This window comes from Ceratotherium simum, chromosome 24 (assembly GCF_057802395.1).
Source record: "Ceratotherium simum simum isolate JZ-2026a chromosome 24, ASM5780239v1, whole genome shotgun sequence".
NCBI classification, from domain to species: domain Eukaryota; kingdom Metazoa; phylum Chordata; class Mammalia; order Perissodactyla; family Rhinocerotidae; genus Ceratotherium; species Ceratotherium simum.
Genome location: NC_141923.1, coordinates 40,156,932 through 40,178,250, shown reverse-complemented (window position 1 = coordinate 40,178,250; position 21,319 = coordinate 40,156,932). Strand labels below are relative to the sequence as shown.

Sequence of the window (21,319 nt, the reverse complement as noted above, 5' to 3'; positions counted from 1 at the left end):
GTTTTTAGGAGGGATGGCAGGTTTCCTTTTTAGATGGAGAATTCCCTGAGATCCTTGGGGAGTGAGGCTTAGAATAACAAGTGCAGTTGTATTTATAATCCCACGAGGAGCATAGGCCAGTTATACTGCAGCCTGCCTGGATGCCTTCACTCCCACAGGGACTGACTGTTCTTCCCACTGCTCTGCTCTTCTCACAAAGGAAGCAACCTCCTGGCAGATTTCAGAGTGGAAGTGGCAGAGCCCTTCTCACCTCATTCTGAAAAGTAAGCTAGGTTTGGCTCTAGTGTCCTGATATAATGTCTGATGATACGCACAGTGGCTAAGGACATAGGTTCATGGTCAAGTCCGGCTTTGTTAGTTTGGTAACTTTGTTGTGTAGGGCAGGTTACTTAACTCTCTGTGCCTCTGTTTCCTCTCTCTGCACTGGGAAGAAGAAGAATAATCCCTACTCTATGGTGTTGCTCTGATGATTAAAAGAGACAATATATCCAAAGTCCCAAGAAGGTGCCTGGCATATAGTATATGTTTAGTAAATGAGAAATATTATAATTACTGTTCTGACTGTTATACCAAATGAGGAGAATCTTTGGTCTGTGGATGATCAGTGACTCACTGGAGAGAAAATCAAGGACCACATACTGGTAAATTAATGAATTCTAATTATTGATTTTGTACATGGGGAAATATCCTTGGACTAACTCACTTAATTTGCAACTGATGACTTATGACTATTTAAATTTTAAAAAAACTGGCCTAGTAATACAAATGGAATGGAATCTCAGAGTTGGAAAGAGCTCCAATAGATGTCTAATCTAACCACCCCTCCCCTACGTATATCCCCCTGACGCCCTCCCAGGTACTTAGCTGGTCCTACACTCTAAACATGGAGTTTAATTTTGCTCCTATTGGTCTCTGGATCTCTCCCATGTGTGATGGTCCATCCTACACCAGAGCAGTCTGTCCAGCATGTTGGGACATGAGGAGACTGCCCATTGTGATGGTTTTCTGTTGGGACGGTATTGGAGTATGAGTGGGAAATTGAGTCTCTTTTGACACTTAACTCTTCCTGTCTTACCATAGTGCTGGTCACAGCCAATAGAATTGAGTGAGCTGACAGTGATGTGTTCTTGTGGTCTTGGATCAGCTGCTCCACAAAAGAGAGAAACAGATCAAATGTTGATGCCTGTGGGAAGAAAGTCTGGAGTTGGAGAATTAAATCTAGAAAAGACCTGAGAAATGATGCAGATGTTAGAAATGATCCACAAATGATGAAACAGGGCCAGAGAGGTTAAGGGACTTGGCCACAGGGACCCCAGCTAGTTAATGCAAGTATACAGAGTAAGAGTTCTTTCCACCACTTCTCTCTGGTTCTCTAGTGTAGTGATTAGAAACATGGCCTCTAGAGACAGGCTATCTTGATTCAAATTTTGATTCTACCCCTTATTGGCAGTGTGATCTTCAGCCAGTTGTAGACTCTCTCTGCCTCAATTTTCTTACTTGGAAAATGGGAACAGTAATAGGGGTTTTGTGTGGATTAAATGAGATAATATGTGTTAGGAACTTAGAACAGTTCCTGGCACAAAGAAATAAGCACTCAATAAGTGTTTGTTATTATTACCAGTATTCCAAAGAACCTCAGGAATATCAACTTTTAATCCAGAGAATAAATGTTTTGACTAGGCTGGTGTTTAAAGTGTTTTCTCTCACTTAAAATATGGCTCTTTATTTCTTCTTAGCTTCTGATTCATAAGTGATCTTCAGAACCCGTCTGTGAGTGAACAACTATATTCTTCCCTGGAATCACTGTATGACTTTTGGATGGAAGGAGGAAATCTTTAAAAAATAATTCCCCATTATTTATTGTTTCCTATTCTCATTCAGCAAATATTTACAAAGTAGTCTGCCACGTGCCTGGCACAGAGATATGCCTTGGGGCTACAAAGGCGGGCAGTCTGATGTGCCCCTCACCCGCGTGGTATGTACAGGTTGGGTGTAATGGTTGGCAATAAACAGGTAATTCTGCCACAACGCTGAGGGAGCACTGAAAGGGCAGGACAGAGAGCTATTTCACAGCAACTGGAAGGAGCCCTGAACCTGATTTAAGGGGTCAAGGAAGGGCTTTCTGGAAGAAGTGATGTCTATGCTAAAACCTGAATGATGAGCTAGATTCTTGACTAGGCTAGTTGGGGCCGGAGAATAGGATTCCAGGCACAGGAAAGTGTGTGTGAGTATATGTGGGGGGTGTTTGGGCTTGGGAGAAAACACTGGGTGTTCGCCAATTTATTCAGCATGTAACAAGTGCTTATTAAGCACTTACTATGCAGCAGGCATTGGTTTACATCATGGGGAGATATCAGTTCACAAAACAGGTGATGTCTTTATTTTCACGGAAGTTATGGGGGAACAGAGAGAAATAAAGATGATAAGTGCTGTGAAGAGAGCTGCTGAACGTAGGACATCAGGGAGTTTAGGATGAAGTGAAAGTCCAGCTGAGACCTGAATGGGGAGAGCAGCCAGCCACGTAAACACCCGGAGGAGGGAGCCTTTCGGGCAGAAGGAACAGCAAATGGAGAGAACTCAAAGGCAGGAAGGATCTGGGCATGTTGGAGAAACTGAAAGAGGCCCAGTGTGGGGGTTGTGGGGAAAGTGGTATGAACAATTCAAAGAGTGTTTGGGTTGGGTTCTTGGTGCTGAGAAGAGCATCCGGATATTTCTAGTATGAACTAGTTTTGTCTTTTTTCAAAAAACACACACAGTATGGGTGTCTTTTTTGAAAACCAGGAAGCTTTTGTTAAATCTCAATTGCAAATATCTCTTCTCCAAAGTGGGGCTTGGCTCTGTGTGTTTTAGTAAATGAGACAAGGCAAAGAGCACATTTTCTGTCGTCATTGACTAGAACTGCACGTGGGGCACGTGCCCACATAACTGTCCTGTCCCCGGTTAGGACATGTGTCAGCACCGTAACAAGTCAAGAGGGCCTGTTATGTTGATTACGGGTATCCCAGTGGTTTCTCCTGGGTTCTAGCCGTATATTTCTAATTTCTCTCTTGAGCCTTCTCTTCCTGTTTTATTCCTTTGGATTCAAATTTGTGTTTCAAATGTACTTTAAATTCTATGAAGTTTGGGCCTGCTCTATCCAGACTAATCATTCACCTTCTTTATTTCTCTGGAATGTCATCTCTTCGTTCTCGTGGGCCCCTCAAGAGACTCATGGCTCTTGTTTGCTCCTAGTTAACAGCTTTGGAGGTGATGAAGAGCCGTGCACATCTTCTGACAGTGACGAGGAGGTGATCAAACAATTTGAGATTTCTGTGTCCCGGTTCCAGAGTTTCCGTTCAGGAGCATCTAAGAAAGGAAAGCAGACGGGATTGGAGCAGAAACCAAAATTTGGCCGCTTGCTCTCTCCCCACGAAGAGGATGGCACAGGGGTGTCTGCCTGTGAAGGTATCCTTTGCCACAGCCGTTTCCTTTATCTAGACCAGGGGTGGCTAGTGGTAAGAGCGTTTTTGAGTCACTTCCCTGCACTTGCATCTGAGAGTTCAGAGAGGAAGAGAACATGGGGCAGGACCCACGGGCTGGGACAGGGCAGAAGGGCTGCTCCTAAACTCTCAGGGGGCCATCATGCAGGGGACTGGGAGAGGGATGGATCAGAAGTGCCCAGGTCTTGATCCCTGATCTGTGGGACCCCTTCCTTCCTTGTAGGTTACTGCTTTGTTTATTTTGAACATTGATGACTAGAATGGTATTTATCAAGCTTTATATAATCTTATTCCCTTCTAAGTACAAAAATTTCACATACCTGTCTGCTGACATTGAGATGCTGTGCCTTGTCTCCCATTTGGAATCATAGAGTCTATTTTCCGTATATCTATATAACCACAGAAGATTTTTGAAGCCTTTCTTTTAATAGTTTGTATTATTAAAACAATAGGTATGTTTTATCTTCCAAATAAAAATATGTACTATGATAATACTGAATAACCTTTTTCAAACAACACATGCCCTACACGCTCTCCCTCGTTCTCTGTAGTTTCTGGACCACCCCCCAACATGAGAATTACTGGGCAAGAGCAAGCTATGCCATCTTCTAGCATCTTCATACTAAGTTCACCTGTCGCCAAGGGCCGGGGAAGATACTTGGAGGGAGGGTCAGCACAGCTTGGGACGGTGGGGAGGTCTTGTTCAGAGTCCGCCTCCCTCTCTACCCCTTACACAAGATAGCCTGCAAAAAGAACGGTACAGTATTTCTTAGTGCTTTCCAGAGCAAAGGTCAGGCATCTTTCTGACTCCTTTATGCCCAGAACCCTGAATAGGCACAGGACACTGGACCAGGGGAGGGTCTGTGAAGTATATTTGGTAAAAACCTGGAGAAGATGTCACGCTGTCCACCTTGGTGACCTGGTCTGAATGATCTGGATTTTCTAATCTTTTCCTTCCTTTTGGACATGTGGTCAGTCAAACCAATGGCAGCATAGTTGTAGATCTTCCATGTTTTTCGACACTTAGCAGAAGAAAGAGAAAAAGGAGAGCTCAAAATTGAGAGAAGATAACAGAGAAGAAATTTCTGACTTGACGATGTGGATGAGGCAGGTGGAAAAAGAACAAAGGAAGAAAAAGAGAATTAACAAAAAGAACCCTCTTTTTCAACAGGAATATAATAATTTGCTTTCCATCATGTAATTTTACTTATTGATATGGGCCAACATAACATATTTTATTACTATCCTTTTTAGCCCAAAGTAAGCCAAGCAATAAATGCCTCGTGTAGCCACAGCATAATGTCAGTGGCTACTGCGCCTCTGTAATTTCCTCACACCCTCTCTCCTCTCTCCCTTCTCTCTCTGGCGCTGCGTCACAGCATTCTTCTTTCTCCGTTGAGAAGGCGAATGTGAGCTAATGAAAGTCAATAGCAGTTGACTCCCTAGGAGTAGCTTGTTTAATTATACAGGTAATGGCTCCATTTCCCAGAAGCCCAGGTATCCAGTTTCTGATTTATACAAACAGCGATGTTCTTAGAGTTCTGACAACCACTCTGACCTTTACCCTACCTGGAATTAGCAACAACTTCTGTCATAACTGGTTATTCTGCATTTTTTGAGAGATGGTGATAGGAAAGGTAAATTTTTCTCTGCTGAAGAGAGGAAAACGTCCACTACATTGAATGAATTACCTGCAGATTTTGAAGAAAGTCAGGATTTTCATAGGAATGGATAACTGCATGCTACATTTTAGGTTATCAAATGCCATGGAAATGTTAATGTAATTTTTATTGCATGATTTTTCTGTCATTTCTTTTTGTTCATCTTTAGATTAGTGAATTTGTTTCAGCAATAGAGGATAATGAAGACATTAAGCATGTGCCCCAGAGAGGATTTTTTTTTTGCTTGTTCTTAGCTGTTTTTCAGTCTACCTTAAACATGATTTTCTGAGATCAAATTTAATTTTAGACAATTCTTCCACTTTAAAAATGCATTAAAAATGTTGGACCAGTGAAATTAAAGGTCCAAATTGAAGTAAAATCTGAACCGTGAATGAGTTTACTGGTGGGTTGTTTCATGTTTCATCTTCAGTGAGATCCTTTTTTCTAGATGGAGTAGTGAGGTTATGAGAACCAAGGCAATGCTATCTTCATAGTCAAGGCAAGTTCTCTCTTGCCTCGCGTATCTGACTTAGTGTTATTGTGCTTTAATTGTCAAAGAGGGTTCGGGCTAAGTGATCTGGATCAGATCACTGCAGATATAATCTGGATCAGGTCGCTGCAGAATAATAGTCCACTTATTGGGGCTTTTATTTTGTTTTTGTTTTTGAGCAAAGTCTTATTTTTACTTGTGAAATATTTAGTTCTTAGGATGTTTCATAAAAGCTAGACGTTTAAAACTGCTCAATTTCCCCCAGAATCTGTGCTCAGTTTCGTTTGAGATAGTGTACCAATCAGGATTTCAAATATGTCAGGATGATATCAAGCTGATACATGTATAAAGAGATTTATTGCAAAGAGTTGGTTTATGTGACTGTGGGGGCTGGCTAGGAAACAGAAATGCACAGCTCTGAAATCCATAGGACAACCTATGGCAAGGGTAGGCTGAAACTCTTAGGTATGAGTGAAAGCTGCCATCCATAGGTGAAATTTTCTCTTCTCCAGAGATGCCTCAGTTCTTCTTTTAAGGCCTTTCAGTGAACTGATGATGTAGGATAATCTTTTTTTTCTTTTTTGGTGTAGGATAATCTTTACTTCAAGTCAACTGCTTAAGGGCTTTAATCACATCTACAAAATACCTTCACAGCAATACCTAGATTAGCATCTGATTGAATAATCGGGGCCTATAGGCTAGCCAAGTTGACACATAAAACTGATCATCATAGTTGGTAAGCAAAAGTATTTGTATATGGTTGGTGGTGGGGGGTGGTTTGGGAGTGTAAAAGAAAGTGATTGGATAGTAGGGTTACACTCTGTCAAAGTGAGATGTGGACTAAACAGATTCAAGATTTTCTCTACTGAAATAAATATAGTTGATGTGACATAATTATGCCCTATGATCTCTAAGAAGCCAGAATACGTTTCTCTGACAACAGGCCATTACTCTTCCGTACGTGTCTAAGGTGACGTGACCTGCTTTAATCTAAAGCGCGGGAAGACCGCTTTACGTCATGGTGACTCACCTCTCCTGGCCTCCTCCTTGCAACCTGACTTGTTCCCCAGATCTGTTTTTCTAATTCATTCCTTGCTTGTCTGTCAAGGAAAATGGTTTGTTACATTAATATAGTTCTTACGTTTTTCAGTTATGAATAGCTTTTCAAAGCTTAATGTAGTTTTTGAACATTCCCTTATTACTGATCTAGGTATTATCACTGTAGGAGTTAAAGTCATGAGACAATTTTATGGGGGTAATTTCTTGGCAAAGTTAGATTTTGTGCTGAAATCCTGCTGGGTGCTACACGCATTGATAGATGACCCACTGTTTAATAGGACATTTTAGTGTTCATGTATGTGAGGAATGGATGTGCTAATTAGAGCCTTAGAAGAAAATTCTGCTTTATCTTGTAGGGTCTTGCATATGGAATATCTCTATTCTGTCATTTTCTGTGGCGTTTTTTTTAGCGTGTTTGCCAAATAACTGAAAATGTGAATGTGAAAATGTTGTGGTGTCCTATGAAAGTGTTTCCAAGGGACCTGAACTGAATTATTAAGAATAACAAGACATATAGAGGGGTTTCTAAATGGCTTGCTATGGTTTTGCAAAATCCCAAATCAGGAGTCTGAAGCTGTGCCCTGACAACCAAGTCTGCCTGAGGATGCTTTTATATGGTTTGCAGAGGGAGATAATGTATTTTTAAGTTTGTGTGCTTACTATAGGTGGGTCATATACTGTCTGGTGAACCATTGTCACCACCACTCCATATTGTTGCCCACCTGGCTGCTTCAAGTACTTGTTATCTGCCTAGCCTTCAAGGTTATTTGAGGGTTCAGGGAAACCCACTGGTAGATGAAGACTGTGCAGTAGATGTACGGGGCTTAGTACGTTCCAGGGGCTTCTGTTCTAGCTGGGGCTTTAAGACTAACGGTGGAAACAATTGCTACCAGACGGTGTGTAAATATGAGCTGAATTTATGATATATACTTTGTTATCCCACTCACTCAACCTGTCTGTATCTCTAATTTTCTCTCATCCTGGGATGGGGGCTCCTGGAAGAGACTGGAGGCCAAAGAGCTAAGACATCTTTGGCTACTTTTTGGATGTGGGAGGCAAGTCAGGGTGAAAGTGATTGCTTAGAAAGACCTTGTGAGTTTTTCCCTACAATCTGAGGGTAACCTAGATGTGGAAGGAGAGGCTGGGGGTGAACAGGGTGAGGGAGTACTGAGAGAGAAAGGGAGAATAGAATAACACTAAGGTTAGAAGAAAACACTGTGTCTGAACAAGTCAGGGAGAATTCAGGAGTTGTCGGAGCTTTGGATGCACAGGAAGGAGAGGACAGGAGGGAGGGTTTGAGGACCACTGTGAACAGAAATACACAACTAGCATCTTCATGACCAGTGAGACCACACGTGACAGTGAGTTGGGAGGCAGTAGAAAATGGGGTTTGCTGGGTTGGATGAGGCCAGTTTGGGCAAGACAGGTAAGCAAGGCTAATATTTATGGAAGACGTGCTGGCTGCCAGGTGGATGCTATTTCATGTGTCCACAATGACTCTTTAATGGCTTTATCATCATTTTATAGATAAAGAAAAAAAGGTTCAGACAGTTCAAATGTTGTTCACGTTCTTAAGGCAGAGCTAGGATTTAACCCCAGATCATCCGAATCCAAGCCCAGTATTCTTTCTGTGGATCAAGTAGAGAACTTTTTACTTGAGAGAACCGCCGCAGCCTTTTGAGCAGAGGGTAATACGGTGGACGTGGGCGAGAGAGAAGAATGGTAGAGTCAGGAGACCATATGATCTCCACAGTAGATTCTTGTTCTTGCTTTCTAGATCCTTCCCCAAAGCCTTGTGGTCATCAGCTCCAACAAAATGCTAATGTGTTTATTTTATCCTTCTAACATAATTACACATCCTTTATACTCATATTATTAGAAAGTATTAAACCTTCTTGTATCCCACATAATGAACTAATGGTCTTTTTGATTATACGGACCAAGTTTATCCACCATATGGATGGAATTTTGTTTCTGTAGGTGTTATTTGGTGGGTTTTGTTTTTGAGGTCTTGATTGGTGTGGTTGCTACTGCTAAATTTCTCTTCTTAAAAAGGTGTAAAATAATAATACATTTAAAATAATTTCCTTATTGCAAATTTAGACTTGGATGGAACCAGCCAACTGAATTATTCTGAGAATCCGTCTCCTGGTGAAGATGACCCTAGCTCTGCCCACTCACAGTCCCCATGTGAGGTGGGGGATACCAGGCACCATGGTGCATCTCCCCAGGAGACCAGTGTGGTCCACAGCGTCAGTCGCCAGTCCACTCAGGGCAGCTTGGAGACGGAGACAGCTTTCAAGAACCGGGGATTTGGAGACTCCTATGCCACTGACAACTCTTCCATGTGGAGTCCAGAGGCAAGTCATTTATTTTCCATTCTTTCCTTGCTTGAGTGATATGTGCTCTCTGGCTAGTTCTTGCTCTCTTTCCCCTCCCCCCTTCTTTGTCTCTCAAGAAAAAATTTCTCCAAAAAGGAAGCATTGCCTGGAAAAACAAAGACATAAAGAGGCTTTATTTGAAATAAATTTTTGTTTGGATGACCAAGGCCCAACCCCTATGTGTATCAATAAAAGAATCATAAATAAATTTCTATCAAGATAGGGAAAAAAAAAAGAAGAGGAATGGTGGCAGAAGGGACTGAGCAACAATCAGGCTTCTTTTTTATATAAAAGAGTTTTCAGTTCTTTAGAGAGACTGGTTTATTTCATTCGTGGTTTCAATTAAGTGGAATCTATTTTTATTTACCCCAAATCTTAAGTTATGATTATTTGAATATGAGAATTATTTGTAAATTAAAGTAAAATACAATGGCCCTTCCAATGACATTGTACAAGATATTATGATGAGGATCTTGCAGTATGAGTATATTTGTTAGTTTTGAATGAATTGAAGATCTAGGAGTTGGCATTAGTCTGTAACGACCCTCTGGCCATTGACTTTGTTTTTTGGAATAAATCTCTGATAAAAGATGCTTATTCTAAATTCCTTTTTCAATTAAAACTTACTCCAGAATATGCCTAACCATCCACAGGTATAACTGGAGGTGAAGGTGATAGAAACTACCACTTATTGAGCAATTACGATGTGCCAGGCTCTGTGATAAGGATTTTACAAACATTGTTTTATCTTATAGGCATTTATGGTTATTCTTTATTAGCTAGATCCCTCGTATTATGATTCTATGCCATCAGGAGATATTAAATAATAGTGTCTAGTACCTAGTTTGAAATTAATTTTGATGAGATAAATCATATAAGTATATAAAACTTTAATATGATTTGTGGGGATAGGGGAAGGATAAGGGTGAATGGATTTTGTTAGCATCAGTCTGATTGAGAAAATAAACAGGATGAATCTCTTATTATGACCTGGACAATCATACACACCAAATTCTCATTAAGGAGGAGAAAAAAAAAATCACAGAAAGTCATGTTCCAAAGGCTTAAGCGTAAGGAGGTGTGCACGTGTGCACGCATGTGCTGGTGTTACTGCTGAGGACCGGAGATGGTCACTCAGATCCGTGGTCTGTGATTTGTTAAAAGCAGCCCTTCATGTAGAGACACCCCAGCCTATTAACCTTATAAGTTTTGTAAAGAAATTCTGCTTCTTTGTTGGTTTACTGCCAAGAGTCATATCAAATCCCACACAATAACATTTAACGTTTAAAAATATTCTTTTTGGCTCTCTCACCACAAAAACAAAACAGAACTGTTTCCCTGCCTGTTGATTCTCTGTCCCCTTGATAACTTGACCATTAAGCTGGGAATTGCTTTCTCTAGGTGACCTCCCCTTTGCCTGCCTCATGGAGCTTTAACAGAAGACTTGGTGTTGAAGGCACTAAACGTTCTCAGACTCCAAAAATACCCAGACATCTCTGTGTGCTCCATTCAACCTCCTATCTATTTTGAGACAAAAACTGTAATTTGGTGCTCCTACAGTAGAACCTCAAATGCAGCTTGGAGGCAGCTCCTGTAACTGCCTGCTTTGCAGGCTTAGCTCACCCTTTTAAGAATTGATTGATTTGCCTCTTAGCTGTATTAAGAACCCTGTCTTCCCTCATGTATTTGGCACCAGGAACATATTGTAGGTCTGTTTACGTGGGGCCACACAGATGACATCAACACTATCTTACTAAAACAGAAAGGCTTTCAATTTCATAGAAAAATCTTTAAACCTGCATGAGTTTTGACAATGTGGTACAAGTATTCCCATCTTAAAGAAAAACCTGGGATATTAGAGCTAAAGGAATCATTTATTTTGCCTCAGAAGGAAACCAGTCCTGCAGTGTGACTACCTTAGGCTGATGGATTTTCAAGTGCTGCTCCTCTCTGCTGGAAAAGGCCATTGACTTTTTCCTGCAGACCTAAGGCTTGGCAGGGAAGACAATGGGAGCATGGCTGGTGATTCTGAGCACACAGGGAGGCAGGTGTCCCACTTTTCATCTCTGCTTTCCGCTGATTAACTGGTTGGCCTTGAGAAGTTAATTAAAATCTGCCAAATGGGGATAAAAATGAAGAGATTTTTACCTTGCAGGAAGGTCAGATGGATTAGCGGTATTAACAGTACCCACATGAGGAGAGCCTTTAGTTGCCTGGTGATAGGTAAAGTGTGTTGAAATAATTAATTGCTATGAAAATACCCGCCTTCGCAAATCTTTGTCTCAGATCAACCCAGGAAGGGGCTGCAAAGCCCAGTGTTCATGGGCTACAGCTTAGATCGTCCTGCTCCAGAGCCTGGCCGATGCCTGGAGCTGTGTCTTATTCAGGGTTCTTAGGGCAGTTATTTCAGAGCCCTCCCCAGGACTTTACCACCAACTTGCAGGTGGAGTGAGCATTGATCTGAATAGATAGCCTGATAGGTAAGTGGGGAGATACTCGTTAACTAGGAGATTTTTACCTGGGTATTAAAGTTGATGACATACTGGAAACTGTTAACTAATATTAAGAGCAAGAGCTTAAAAGGATGTGAAATTTAAAGTAGCATGTGTTTCCAACTCCCATCTGCCATCTTACTCTCTCTTCATCTCACACACTTACTGTACATATAAATAGCTATGGTGAAAAGTTTGGGGGAGAAGAAGGAAGACATTATGGTTTGACATAAGGTTTGAGATTAATGCTGGTAAATCCTGGATAATCTTGGCTGGGCATATGATGTTGGGGGCAGGGAGTGAGTTATTTAGCCTTTCTAAGTCTTAGTTTCCTCTCCTGTAAAATGAAGATATTAAAATACCTACCTTGTTAGGTTAATGTGAACATTAAAAAAGATAATGTTTCTTAGCTAGATTTCCCAAAAAACAGCCTACTTGTTAGGATGTGCAATCCCAGGGAACAAGAGTGAGGGACGAGGAGGGTGAGGCAGGGAAGAAGGGAGAGCCAGTGTGAGAATGTGTGATTGCGTTGGCCACCACTAAGTGTGACTCAAGGCTTGATCTTGTGGGACCGTACTCTAAGAAGCTATATAAACCAACCGCAGGACACCTGTCCAAGGGGAGAAAAGTGTCCTGCAGGGGCATTAAAGCCACACACACTCTGGACTTTATGTACGTGAGCGCCGAGCAGGATTATGTAACTTTCCAAGCCTTGACATCAACAGAGAGGCCTGTGGTGGGAGCTGAGAGTTACATTGCATGGGCAAGAGGTACGACTTGATTGGGTTGTGCCAGGCTGAAGCCACTTCAAGCGCTTCCTATAGGGGAAGATGGAACAAGAGGTGAGGCCAAGAAGGTCAGAAGTGCATAAGAGTGGGCTTTTATAGTCTATAAAGGGTTTAGTATGGTACCTGGCATGAAGAAGGGCTTAGTGGATGTCAGCTATTATTACTTATGGTCCAGCAAGCAATATAGAGATGATCAAGAGTAGGCTAAAATAGGTGGGAGTCTTAACAGAAGACTGTGACTTGATTTTTGAGTTGGCCTAACTCCTTGGAGACTTGCTTCTAATATTATAGCTACACCAGTCAGTTGTATTTAGAAGTCTCTATAGCAACCACTTTTATCACTTGAAAATAAGTACCTCTGAATAGAAACACTCACACATGAATGCATGCTCAGAGGAGAGGATATAAGAAGCTTCCCTTGTTTTGCAAGAAGCCTAAATTTTCTTGGTAGACTAATGTGAACCTTAAAAGAGAGGACATTTATTAGATGCCTCGTCAAATCCTTTAATTTTCAAAACAATCCTGTAAAGTAGGTGTCATCTCCATTTTACTGTTGAGGAAACAGAAAGTGGAAAGGATCAAATAACTTGCCTGACGGCATGGAGGTAGCAAGCGGTAGACCTGGGGTTCCTAAGGATGTCTCATTCCAGACAACCATGCACTTTCACCTGAACTCTGTGGGGAAGCTTTGTTGATGAATGTGCATTTCTGATGTGTTTTATTTTATTATTATTTTTAAGTAAAGAGGTCTTTAAATTAGCAAAGCCTGACGTTTAATTACATAAATAAGAACTGATTCTGATTTACAATAAGAATCAGACCAAGTTTAGTTATGGGTAAGAGTTATGCTTTCAGAGGAAAAATCAAATTCTGTTGACATTATTTACAGTTTGTTGAAGGGTGGTTCATTAGAGTAATGCAGTTCAGCTCAGTTTTCCCAGTGAGGTCATCAGGTCTGACTGGCTACAGGTGAATTGCTGTCTAAGGGTGATATTTCATGATGAGGGAGGGCATATTTGAAAATAGGTAGCACCAGTTCAGTGATGGGAATAGATATTTATGGAGTCTGGTCTGAGCCAGGTATTTTTCACATCTATTAAAACCTCACAACGACACTCTATCAAGTAGGCATCTTAATACTCATTTTCCAGCTGGAGTACAGAATGGATGGTGTATTTGGCCAAGGTCAAAGCTAATCAGTGGTAGAGTTATGATTCAACCCAGGTGTTCTGTCTCCAGTCCAGTGTTGCTGTTTGCTAAATGGCTGCTAGGGATGCAGCAAACCTAAACCCTTGGGATCCTAAACCCTTGCTACTCAAAGTGTGATCTGAGGCCACCTGCAACATCCTTGTGACCTTCTGAGAAGTGCAGAGTCTCAGGCCCCACTCCGATCCCACTGAATCAGACTCCCTGGATGATTCAAATCCACATGAACATCTGAGAAGCTCTGCCATAAACTGTTTCTCCTATATATATTGAAAATCTACTGAAGGATCACCTGACCATGACTCTCATTAGGATTCTTGTCTGCAGGAGTCCTGGCCCATAGAGCACAGGCCCAGGCTCAGCCATTTCTCCTGGGGACTCAAGGAAAAGTTACCTCTTGGCAGTTGCATAGTTGACTAATTTTTGACTTAGAATTTCAGTTGGTTTCAATGATAGTGGTCATTTGTGCTTTTTGAGTTGCAGTGTATATGAAAACACTTTGCAGAATATAAAAGCTTTGTACATTCATTCCAAAAGCATTCATGAAGGCTCACTATATGAGGTAAACACTGTACCCTCAAAGAATTCACAATCTAATGGAGAGATAGACTAGTAAACAGACCTTTCTAAGGTAAAAGGATGTGTGCTAGCAGTGAACAAGTACTCGGTTCTGAAGGAGCACAGAGAGACACTGTCTCTCCAAAATGTAATTGGGCATTATTATTTCCATTCCATTCCTAATCATTTCCTCTCTCTGCTACAGGAACAGGATGGGACCAATTTTCAGGTGCCATCTGGGGTCCCAGAGCCCATCTCAAAATGTGGCGACCTGGATGTCATCTTTGAATATAGAGCTGCCAGCCAGAAGCTCACAGTGACCATTGTGAGAGCACAGGGCCTCCCGGATAAGGACCGAAGCGGCGTCAACTCCTGGCAAGTTCATGTAGTGCTGCTACCCAGTAAGAAACAGAGGGGCAGGACAAGCATACAGCGAGGGCCCAGCCCTGTCTTCAAGGAGAAGGTTACCTTCACCAGGCTGGAGGCCAGAGATGTGGCTACCTGTGCTGTCCGCTTCCGCCTGTACGCTGCCCGCAAGATGACCCGTGAGAGAATGATGGGAGAGAAGCTGTTCTATCTCAGTCACCTGCACCCAGAAGGGGAGATGAAAGTGACTCTGGTCCTGGAGCCAAGAAGTAATATCAGTGTGAGTATGTGAACTGGTGCTGCTAATGCCTCGGTGTGTTTGAGGACCTGGAATTGTTAGCCCTTGATTTAGTACATTCGGCCTGTGAATTCAAACACCTTAATGTAATTTTCCATTTGGCTCTCCTCATCCTTATAAGCCATGATTTGCACTTCATGGTACAATGGGTTTTTTGTGCTCATATTCTCTATAACCTGATGGATGCAGTCCTCGTCCATTTTAGGAAACGACAGCAGCAGTGTGGTGGAGAGTGTAGAAAAACCAGGAGAGGTGGCTTGACCTTCTGGTTAGCTGATAAGTGGTCTGACCCCCCATCCACCTGCCCTGCCCCCAGTATGCATTATGATGAGTCTCAAAGAAGGGACTTTCAAGGTGAAGTGCTTAACAAGTGTGCCTGAGTAGGCTGTGACAGCAGTCCTGAACTCCAGCCACTTCTGAGACCTTCCATGTGTATGGCCAGGCTCCTCCCATATGCCCCATCCGCTCTGTATCCTGGGGTTTTAAGGAAAGCCAGCACAGCTCAGATGTCTACGATTAGACATGTCTAATGACATGTGGATTACATGTCATCAAGTGTGAGGGTCTCCTTTTAAAAACCATGTAAAAAGATCAGGTAGCTCTCTTGGGCTATTTGGCCAATCAGTCATCTATTCAAAAATGTTTACTGAGTGGGGCCGGCCTGGTGGCGTAGCAGTTAAGTGCGTGCGCTCTGCTGCAGCGGCCTGGGGTTTGGATCCTGGGCGTGCACCGATGTACCGCTTGTCAAGCCATGCTGTGGCGGCATCCTATATCAAGTAGAGGAAGATGGGCACGGATGTTAGCCCAGGGCCAATCTTCCTCAGCAAAATGAGGAGGATTGGTGACAGATGTTAGCTCTGTCGGGGCTAATCTTCCTCACACAAAAAAATGTTTAGTGAGTGCCTACTATATGTCAGGTACGAATGGGCAAAGGGGATGCAGGAAGGAACAAATGGCTGATGACTCTGCTCTCGGGAGCTTACAGTCTGGTGGGGGAGGGCAACAGTAACCAAGGTAGGCGAAGAAAGAGAATGACAGAGGCTGCTGTTATTCAGGAGGGTCAAAGAAAGTTTCTTTGAGGTGGTGACAAAACACAGCACTCATGCAATCAGGGGAGCGAGACTGGTGGAGGACAAGGATTTCAGACAGAGAGAATGGTGTGTGCAGGCGTCGGGAGGTGGGAAGGAGCCTCCCATGTCTGAGGAAGAGGAAAGGAGCCAGAAAGGCCGGAGTGTAGTGGTGGGAGATCCAGCCGCTTAAATTTTTAATTTCTCAAAATTAATATCTCCAGACTTGAACTCCTGATTTTTGCCTCCCTAAATCCACTCCACCTGCAGTCTTCCGATCTGGGCTAAAGGCATTTTCATCCTTTTAGTTTCTCAGGCCAAAAATCTTACAAGTCATTTGTGATTTCTCTCCTTTCCACCTAAAATCCTATTGGCTCTATCTTCAAAATACAACCAGAACTTGACTGCTGGATTATTGAAATGGCCTCTGAGTGGTCTCCCTGCTTCTGCCTTTGCCCCCTAGAGACTATTCCCAACACGGGGGCCAGATGAGCTTTTTAAACCATAAGCCAGATCATGTCTCGTCTCTACTCAAATCCCTCTTTATTCTTAAGCTCTGAGTAAGTATATCTGAAATCATGGAAAACAGACGCCGTAGGAGGTCGGAAGGAATCCTACACTATAGAGCATAAGGACAGGTGTGGGCACACCCCTAATTCTCTTTGCCAGGCCCTGTACTGTGTGCTGGGGATGCAGAGTTGAGTGGGGAAAATGAGCCAGTGTGAAAGAACTTTGAAGGTAAAAATTCTTCCATTCACCAGTTACTTGTTGAGCATGTTTATGTGCCAGACATCGGGCTCTGCACTGTGGACTGAGAGATTTGTAAGGATTCATAATTTGATGGGAGAGCTGAGCTGTGCAGTGATGGATGTCACAGTAGTTGCTTCTGTAGAAACACAGAGGAGAGAGTGGTCCTCACCCAAAACTAAGCAGATACTTCGTTGTTGGATTACCATCATCTAGACAGCAGGGGCCATAAGTCACCTGCCAAAACCACCCAGCCCTACAGTTTATGAACTGTGTTCCGTGAAAACTCGGGCTCTACAGAGATGCCCATGGCTGTAGATATTTTCCTACAGATGTGAAGAATATTTAATTCCTTTTAAGGTGTTTATTTTTGGGGATTTCTGATAAAAAGTTTTAGGAAATGATTTCAGATGTTGAGAAGAAAGGTTTGAGCAAAGTCCAGTGCACTTATTTCCAGTGGGGGAAGTAGTGGCTCCAGGAGGCTGGCTGGCCTGCTCCCCCAGGGCCCATTCCCACTCCTGCTTCTCGAGCGCGAGTCAACGTCCTGATCTACTTTGCTCTCCTCTTCCCAATGTGTCTGGTGCATGAAGGTGGGCGCTTTGGAGAAGCATGCCTGTGAATAAACATAACCAAGTGTGGGCTCTCTCTTGGGTTCTCTGGTGCCTGCAAGGTCTCTGAGATCCTCAGTCCGTGTGTCGGCTTCCTTATCAAACAGTTGTAGAAGTGCTCATTTTCAATGTAATTCATTTCCTTAGGAGGAAGAATGCTGCTTCTGGCATATTCCTGACAACCTTAAGAAGCAGAACTAGGGGCCAAATGTTCTGTGGTGGTAGATGTCTCTCATTTCTTTTCTAGTGAAGAGAAAATGCCTCCTGTGTTGCTTCGTTCATCAAGAAGCCGCAGAGAACAGAAACAAAACTCATGCCTAGAGTGGATGGGTTCCACAGAAACATTCCAGCACAAATCACCCAGGAGGGAATTTTGGTGTATATTAAATGTATTGCTAGCTCTCCATGTATCCTAGAGCGTTTGATTTACACTAGTAATAACATCTTTGTCCGTTTTGTCTTTAGAGAGGAAATATTGAATGGAGACAGCTCTTGAAACAAATATGTCATTAATAACACAGGGATCTCGTCCATGCCTGTGCTCCCAGGCCCATTATCATTCACACCAAGTGCGCTGTTAGTAATCTTTGGCAGCGGTTGAGATGGGGCCACAGTTTTACCACACATAACGTTGGCTTTCTGCAGAGAGCCGAGTGTGGTGTGGGCCAATGGGCTCTTTGTTGTTCTTCCCTGCAGAGTGGAGAGTCTCCGCTCAGCCCATCTGCAGTGTCTCACAGCGACAGTGCTTCATCCACACAGTCGCTGGCTCATGGAGGGGTGCCAGAGCTGCTGGTGGGGCTGTCCTACAACGCCACAACGGGGCGATTATCTGTGGAAATGATCAAAGGCAGCCATTTCCGAAACCTCGCTGTTAACAGAGCACCGGGTAAGTGCGTGTCTGTTCCTCCAGCTCTCGTCCTTCCAGGGGCAAGTAGAAGGCTGTGACTGCTTTTATCTTAAGTCTTTAATTCTTACAATAAAAATGATCTTGGTATGGCTTAGACAAGTTTTTACAAAGTGATACCTCTGGACTTTTTAATTGCCTTTCTATTTAACTAGATTGAAGGCTTCTTCGATATTTAGATGCATCTTGACATGAAATAGGCTGGCCTCTACACATATGTCGTTTAAGGGAAAAGAATGATGTCTTTTCAGCTACATCATGTGTATGGGCAATTAAAATCGGCTGAAAGGTCCCAGCCCTTCACATATCTGTAAAGCGGCAAAGCTCAGGCTTTGGGCTGAGGCAGATCTGGGGTCAAATCCCAGCTCTACCTGCTTACCCCCTGGCTTTGCTCTGATCTTGGGCAATTTACCTCTCTTTTCTGAATCTCAATAGACTCATCTGGAACAAAGGGATATTAATAATACCTCCCTCATGGGTTGTTTTGGGGTTCAAATAAAATGATTTATGGAAAGTGTGTAGCACAGTGCTTAATGCATAGTGAGCATTCAAGAAACGTTAGTGGTTGTAGTGTTGATGGAGGAGGCGGAGGCGCGAGATCTGGGCCTGACTCACCAGGGGGCGCTACCACTTCTGAGATCACCACTAGAAAGGGGCTCAAACATCCTCCCATAGCTGCAGTCCAGGAGCCAGGAAGCCAGAATAAAAAAGCTGCTGCTGCCAGCTGCCTCTCAGGACCCAAGAAGATGGAGATTGGACGCTGGAATGATGCTGCGAAAGAATTAGCTCACCTTTCATGGTCTTACTTGTCAGCGAAACAGCTTGAAAGGGGGCAGGAAGATGGTTTTTGCCTCAGTTCTGCCCTCTGGATCTCATGCAAGTACATCTAATCGGAGGAATCTAATTTGTATCTCGAATGCTAGCTGCAAGAGAGTCTGGAAAATATTGTTGTTGAATTTCCAGCCGTTCAAGTACAGGAAGGTAAACTAGAGGGGGAAGAGTGGAGGGCTGGTAAACCTGTTCACCACAGGCACCGAAGTCTTACTGAAATAAGGAGGAAGTCAGTAACAATGCAGTAGGCTGCACGAGTCGGTGGTCTGTGGCCTCGCATGTCAGCATCAGGTGAAGGGCCAGCAGAGCTGGTAGAAAAAGGTCAGCTCCTTCAACCAAATCTGGGCTCTCACTCTTCTTAGCCTTGGACTGTGCTGCAGCCATGAAGGCTCTGTTCCCTGGTATCTTGTCAGCCAATCTGATTAAAGCCATTAGAGCCAGTTAGTAAGGAAAGCCTAGCACTCTGGATAACAGAATAGCCCAGGTGCATAAGCCAGATTCTGTGCCCATGCTCAGAGCCAGGTGAGAGCTATTTAAAATGCATAATAGGTGCTGATTATTAATTGCATAGCTAGAGTCTCTTTGCTAGATACAGCTTTTTTTTAAAAAATAGCTCCACTGGGGCCGGCCTGGTGGCGCAAGCGGTTAAGTGCGTGGGTTCCGCTGCAGCAGCCCGGGGTTCACCGGTTCGGATCCCGGGCATGCACGGACTCACTGCTTGGTAAGCCATGCTGTGGCGGCATCCCATATAAAGTGGAGGAAGATGGGCATGGGTGTTAGCCCAGGGCCAGTCTTCCTCAGCAAAAAAGGAGGAGGGTTGGCAGATGTTAGCTCAGGGCTGATCTCTTCCAAAAAAACAAAAAATAGCTCTAAATTTACTAAAGATCTGGATTTACTGCTTTTCCTTCAGAGCTTTTGCCAGTCTCTTTCCCTGTCCTTCTGAGATTTGGTGAGATCTGAACAATTTTGGGGGAAGAACGTGGTAGAGCTGCAGAGAATGATGGGGAGGTGGATCACACAGTTGTGGCTTATCCTGGACCATGCTGGAAAGCTTTAATTGTGTGCTGGGTGGCACAGGCCATACAGGGGAGAAGGACAGCATGGCGGCTAAGAAAGCATCATCTGGAGGCTGACAAACTAAGGTGTGACTTCACGCTCTGCCACTTACTAGCTGTGAGTTACTAAACTTTTCTGAATCTCGGTTTCCTCATCTGTAAAATTGGTTCGTAATAATATGTACTTTCCAGGTAAGGATAATACATATAAAGCTGTGATGCTGAGGATGGTACTATTGTATTTTCATACATTTCTACATGAAAGAAGATATGCCAAAGAGGAAATTCTTGTAACAAATGTTTAAAACTGAATAGGAAAAAAAGGCAAAAATAGCAAAAAATTGATTTTATTCCAAAAGTTTGTCAGTTTGGCATTTACTACATGATTTTTCATAGACATAGTGTTGCAATTTAATTTAAAACGTGACTGACATGCTGTATCTTTGCAACTGAAGTAATAGAAGACAATGTTGCTGTGATGCTAGTAATTAGCACAGAAACCCAATAGTGAAGACAAAAGTGTTTTGTTTGTGTAGAATGTTGGTACTTGAGGAAAAGCCAGTTTAATTAGGAGGGGTTGAGAAAGGAGAAAGTTCCTTTGTAGAGGTTCTGAAAGGGACCTCTTGGCCCCTTCCAGGGCTTTAGACGTTGCTGGCGTTGGTTCTTCATTATGTCTCTCTTAGTGACGCCACTAGCGGTACTTGGGCAGTCCTCAGGCAAGCTTAGGATACATTTTTAGTTCCCATATGGAAAAGAACGAGAGAGAAAGGAAAGGCAACAAGAGTTTTAGGAGGTAACTGAGCAGAGTTGGAAGAGCGAGGGGGAGAAGCAGAGAGGATGCAAGTGGGGAGGTGAATGGGCTTGGGAGTGGGGAGTCACGGAGGGAGCCTGCCAAGTGCTTTGTCTGCACGGTGGAGGTGGAGGGAGGGCAGGAGGCCCTGGTTCCGTGGCAGAGTCCACGACGGCGGAGCTGCCCGCCGGGGGAGAGGCACAGGTAGGAACGTGTGTGTGAGGATCACACATCCTGTGCTTGAGATTCTATTCTCAGGTGCGGTTACCTCCTCTGTAAAGAGGGGACATGAATCCTGCCTTACGCGGGGGCTATGATAACGTGAGGAATGGTTCTTAGGGAAGCCCGAAGGAAAATCGGCTGAGCCTAAGTACTAGGGACTTTTCTTCTCTAGAATATTGAAGGTTCTAAATCTCGCTGGAAATAGAGACGAAGAGAGGATCTTTTGCCTCAAAATATATATAAGACAAAGGATAACTTGGAACTTGCTAACTTGATCCAGTCAGATGACTGTTCTGATATTTTAAACTCTTTTTGCT

At 43.3% G+C, this 21,319-nt stretch overlaps 1 protein-coding gene across 1 annotated transcript in view; it reads left to right on the top strand.

Moving 5' to 3' along the window:
- The window catches only part of SYT16 (synaptotagmin 16), a 105,479-nt gene that overhangs the window by 71,920 nt on the left and 12,240 nt on the right, over positions 1 to 21,319 (top strand). The window contains exons 2-5 of the mRNA XM_004426223.3: positions 3,232 to 3,444; positions 8,793 to 9,049; positions 14,320 to 14,760; positions 17,897 to 18,086. Of these exons, the coding sequence (XP_004426280.3) occupies positions 3,232 to 3,444; positions 8,793 to 9,049; positions 14,320 to 14,760; positions 17,897 to 18,086 (1,101 nt within the window). The remainder of the gene's footprint in view (positions 1 to 3,231; positions 3,445 to 8,792; positions 9,050 to 14,319; positions 14,761 to 17,896; positions 18,087 to 21,319) is intronic.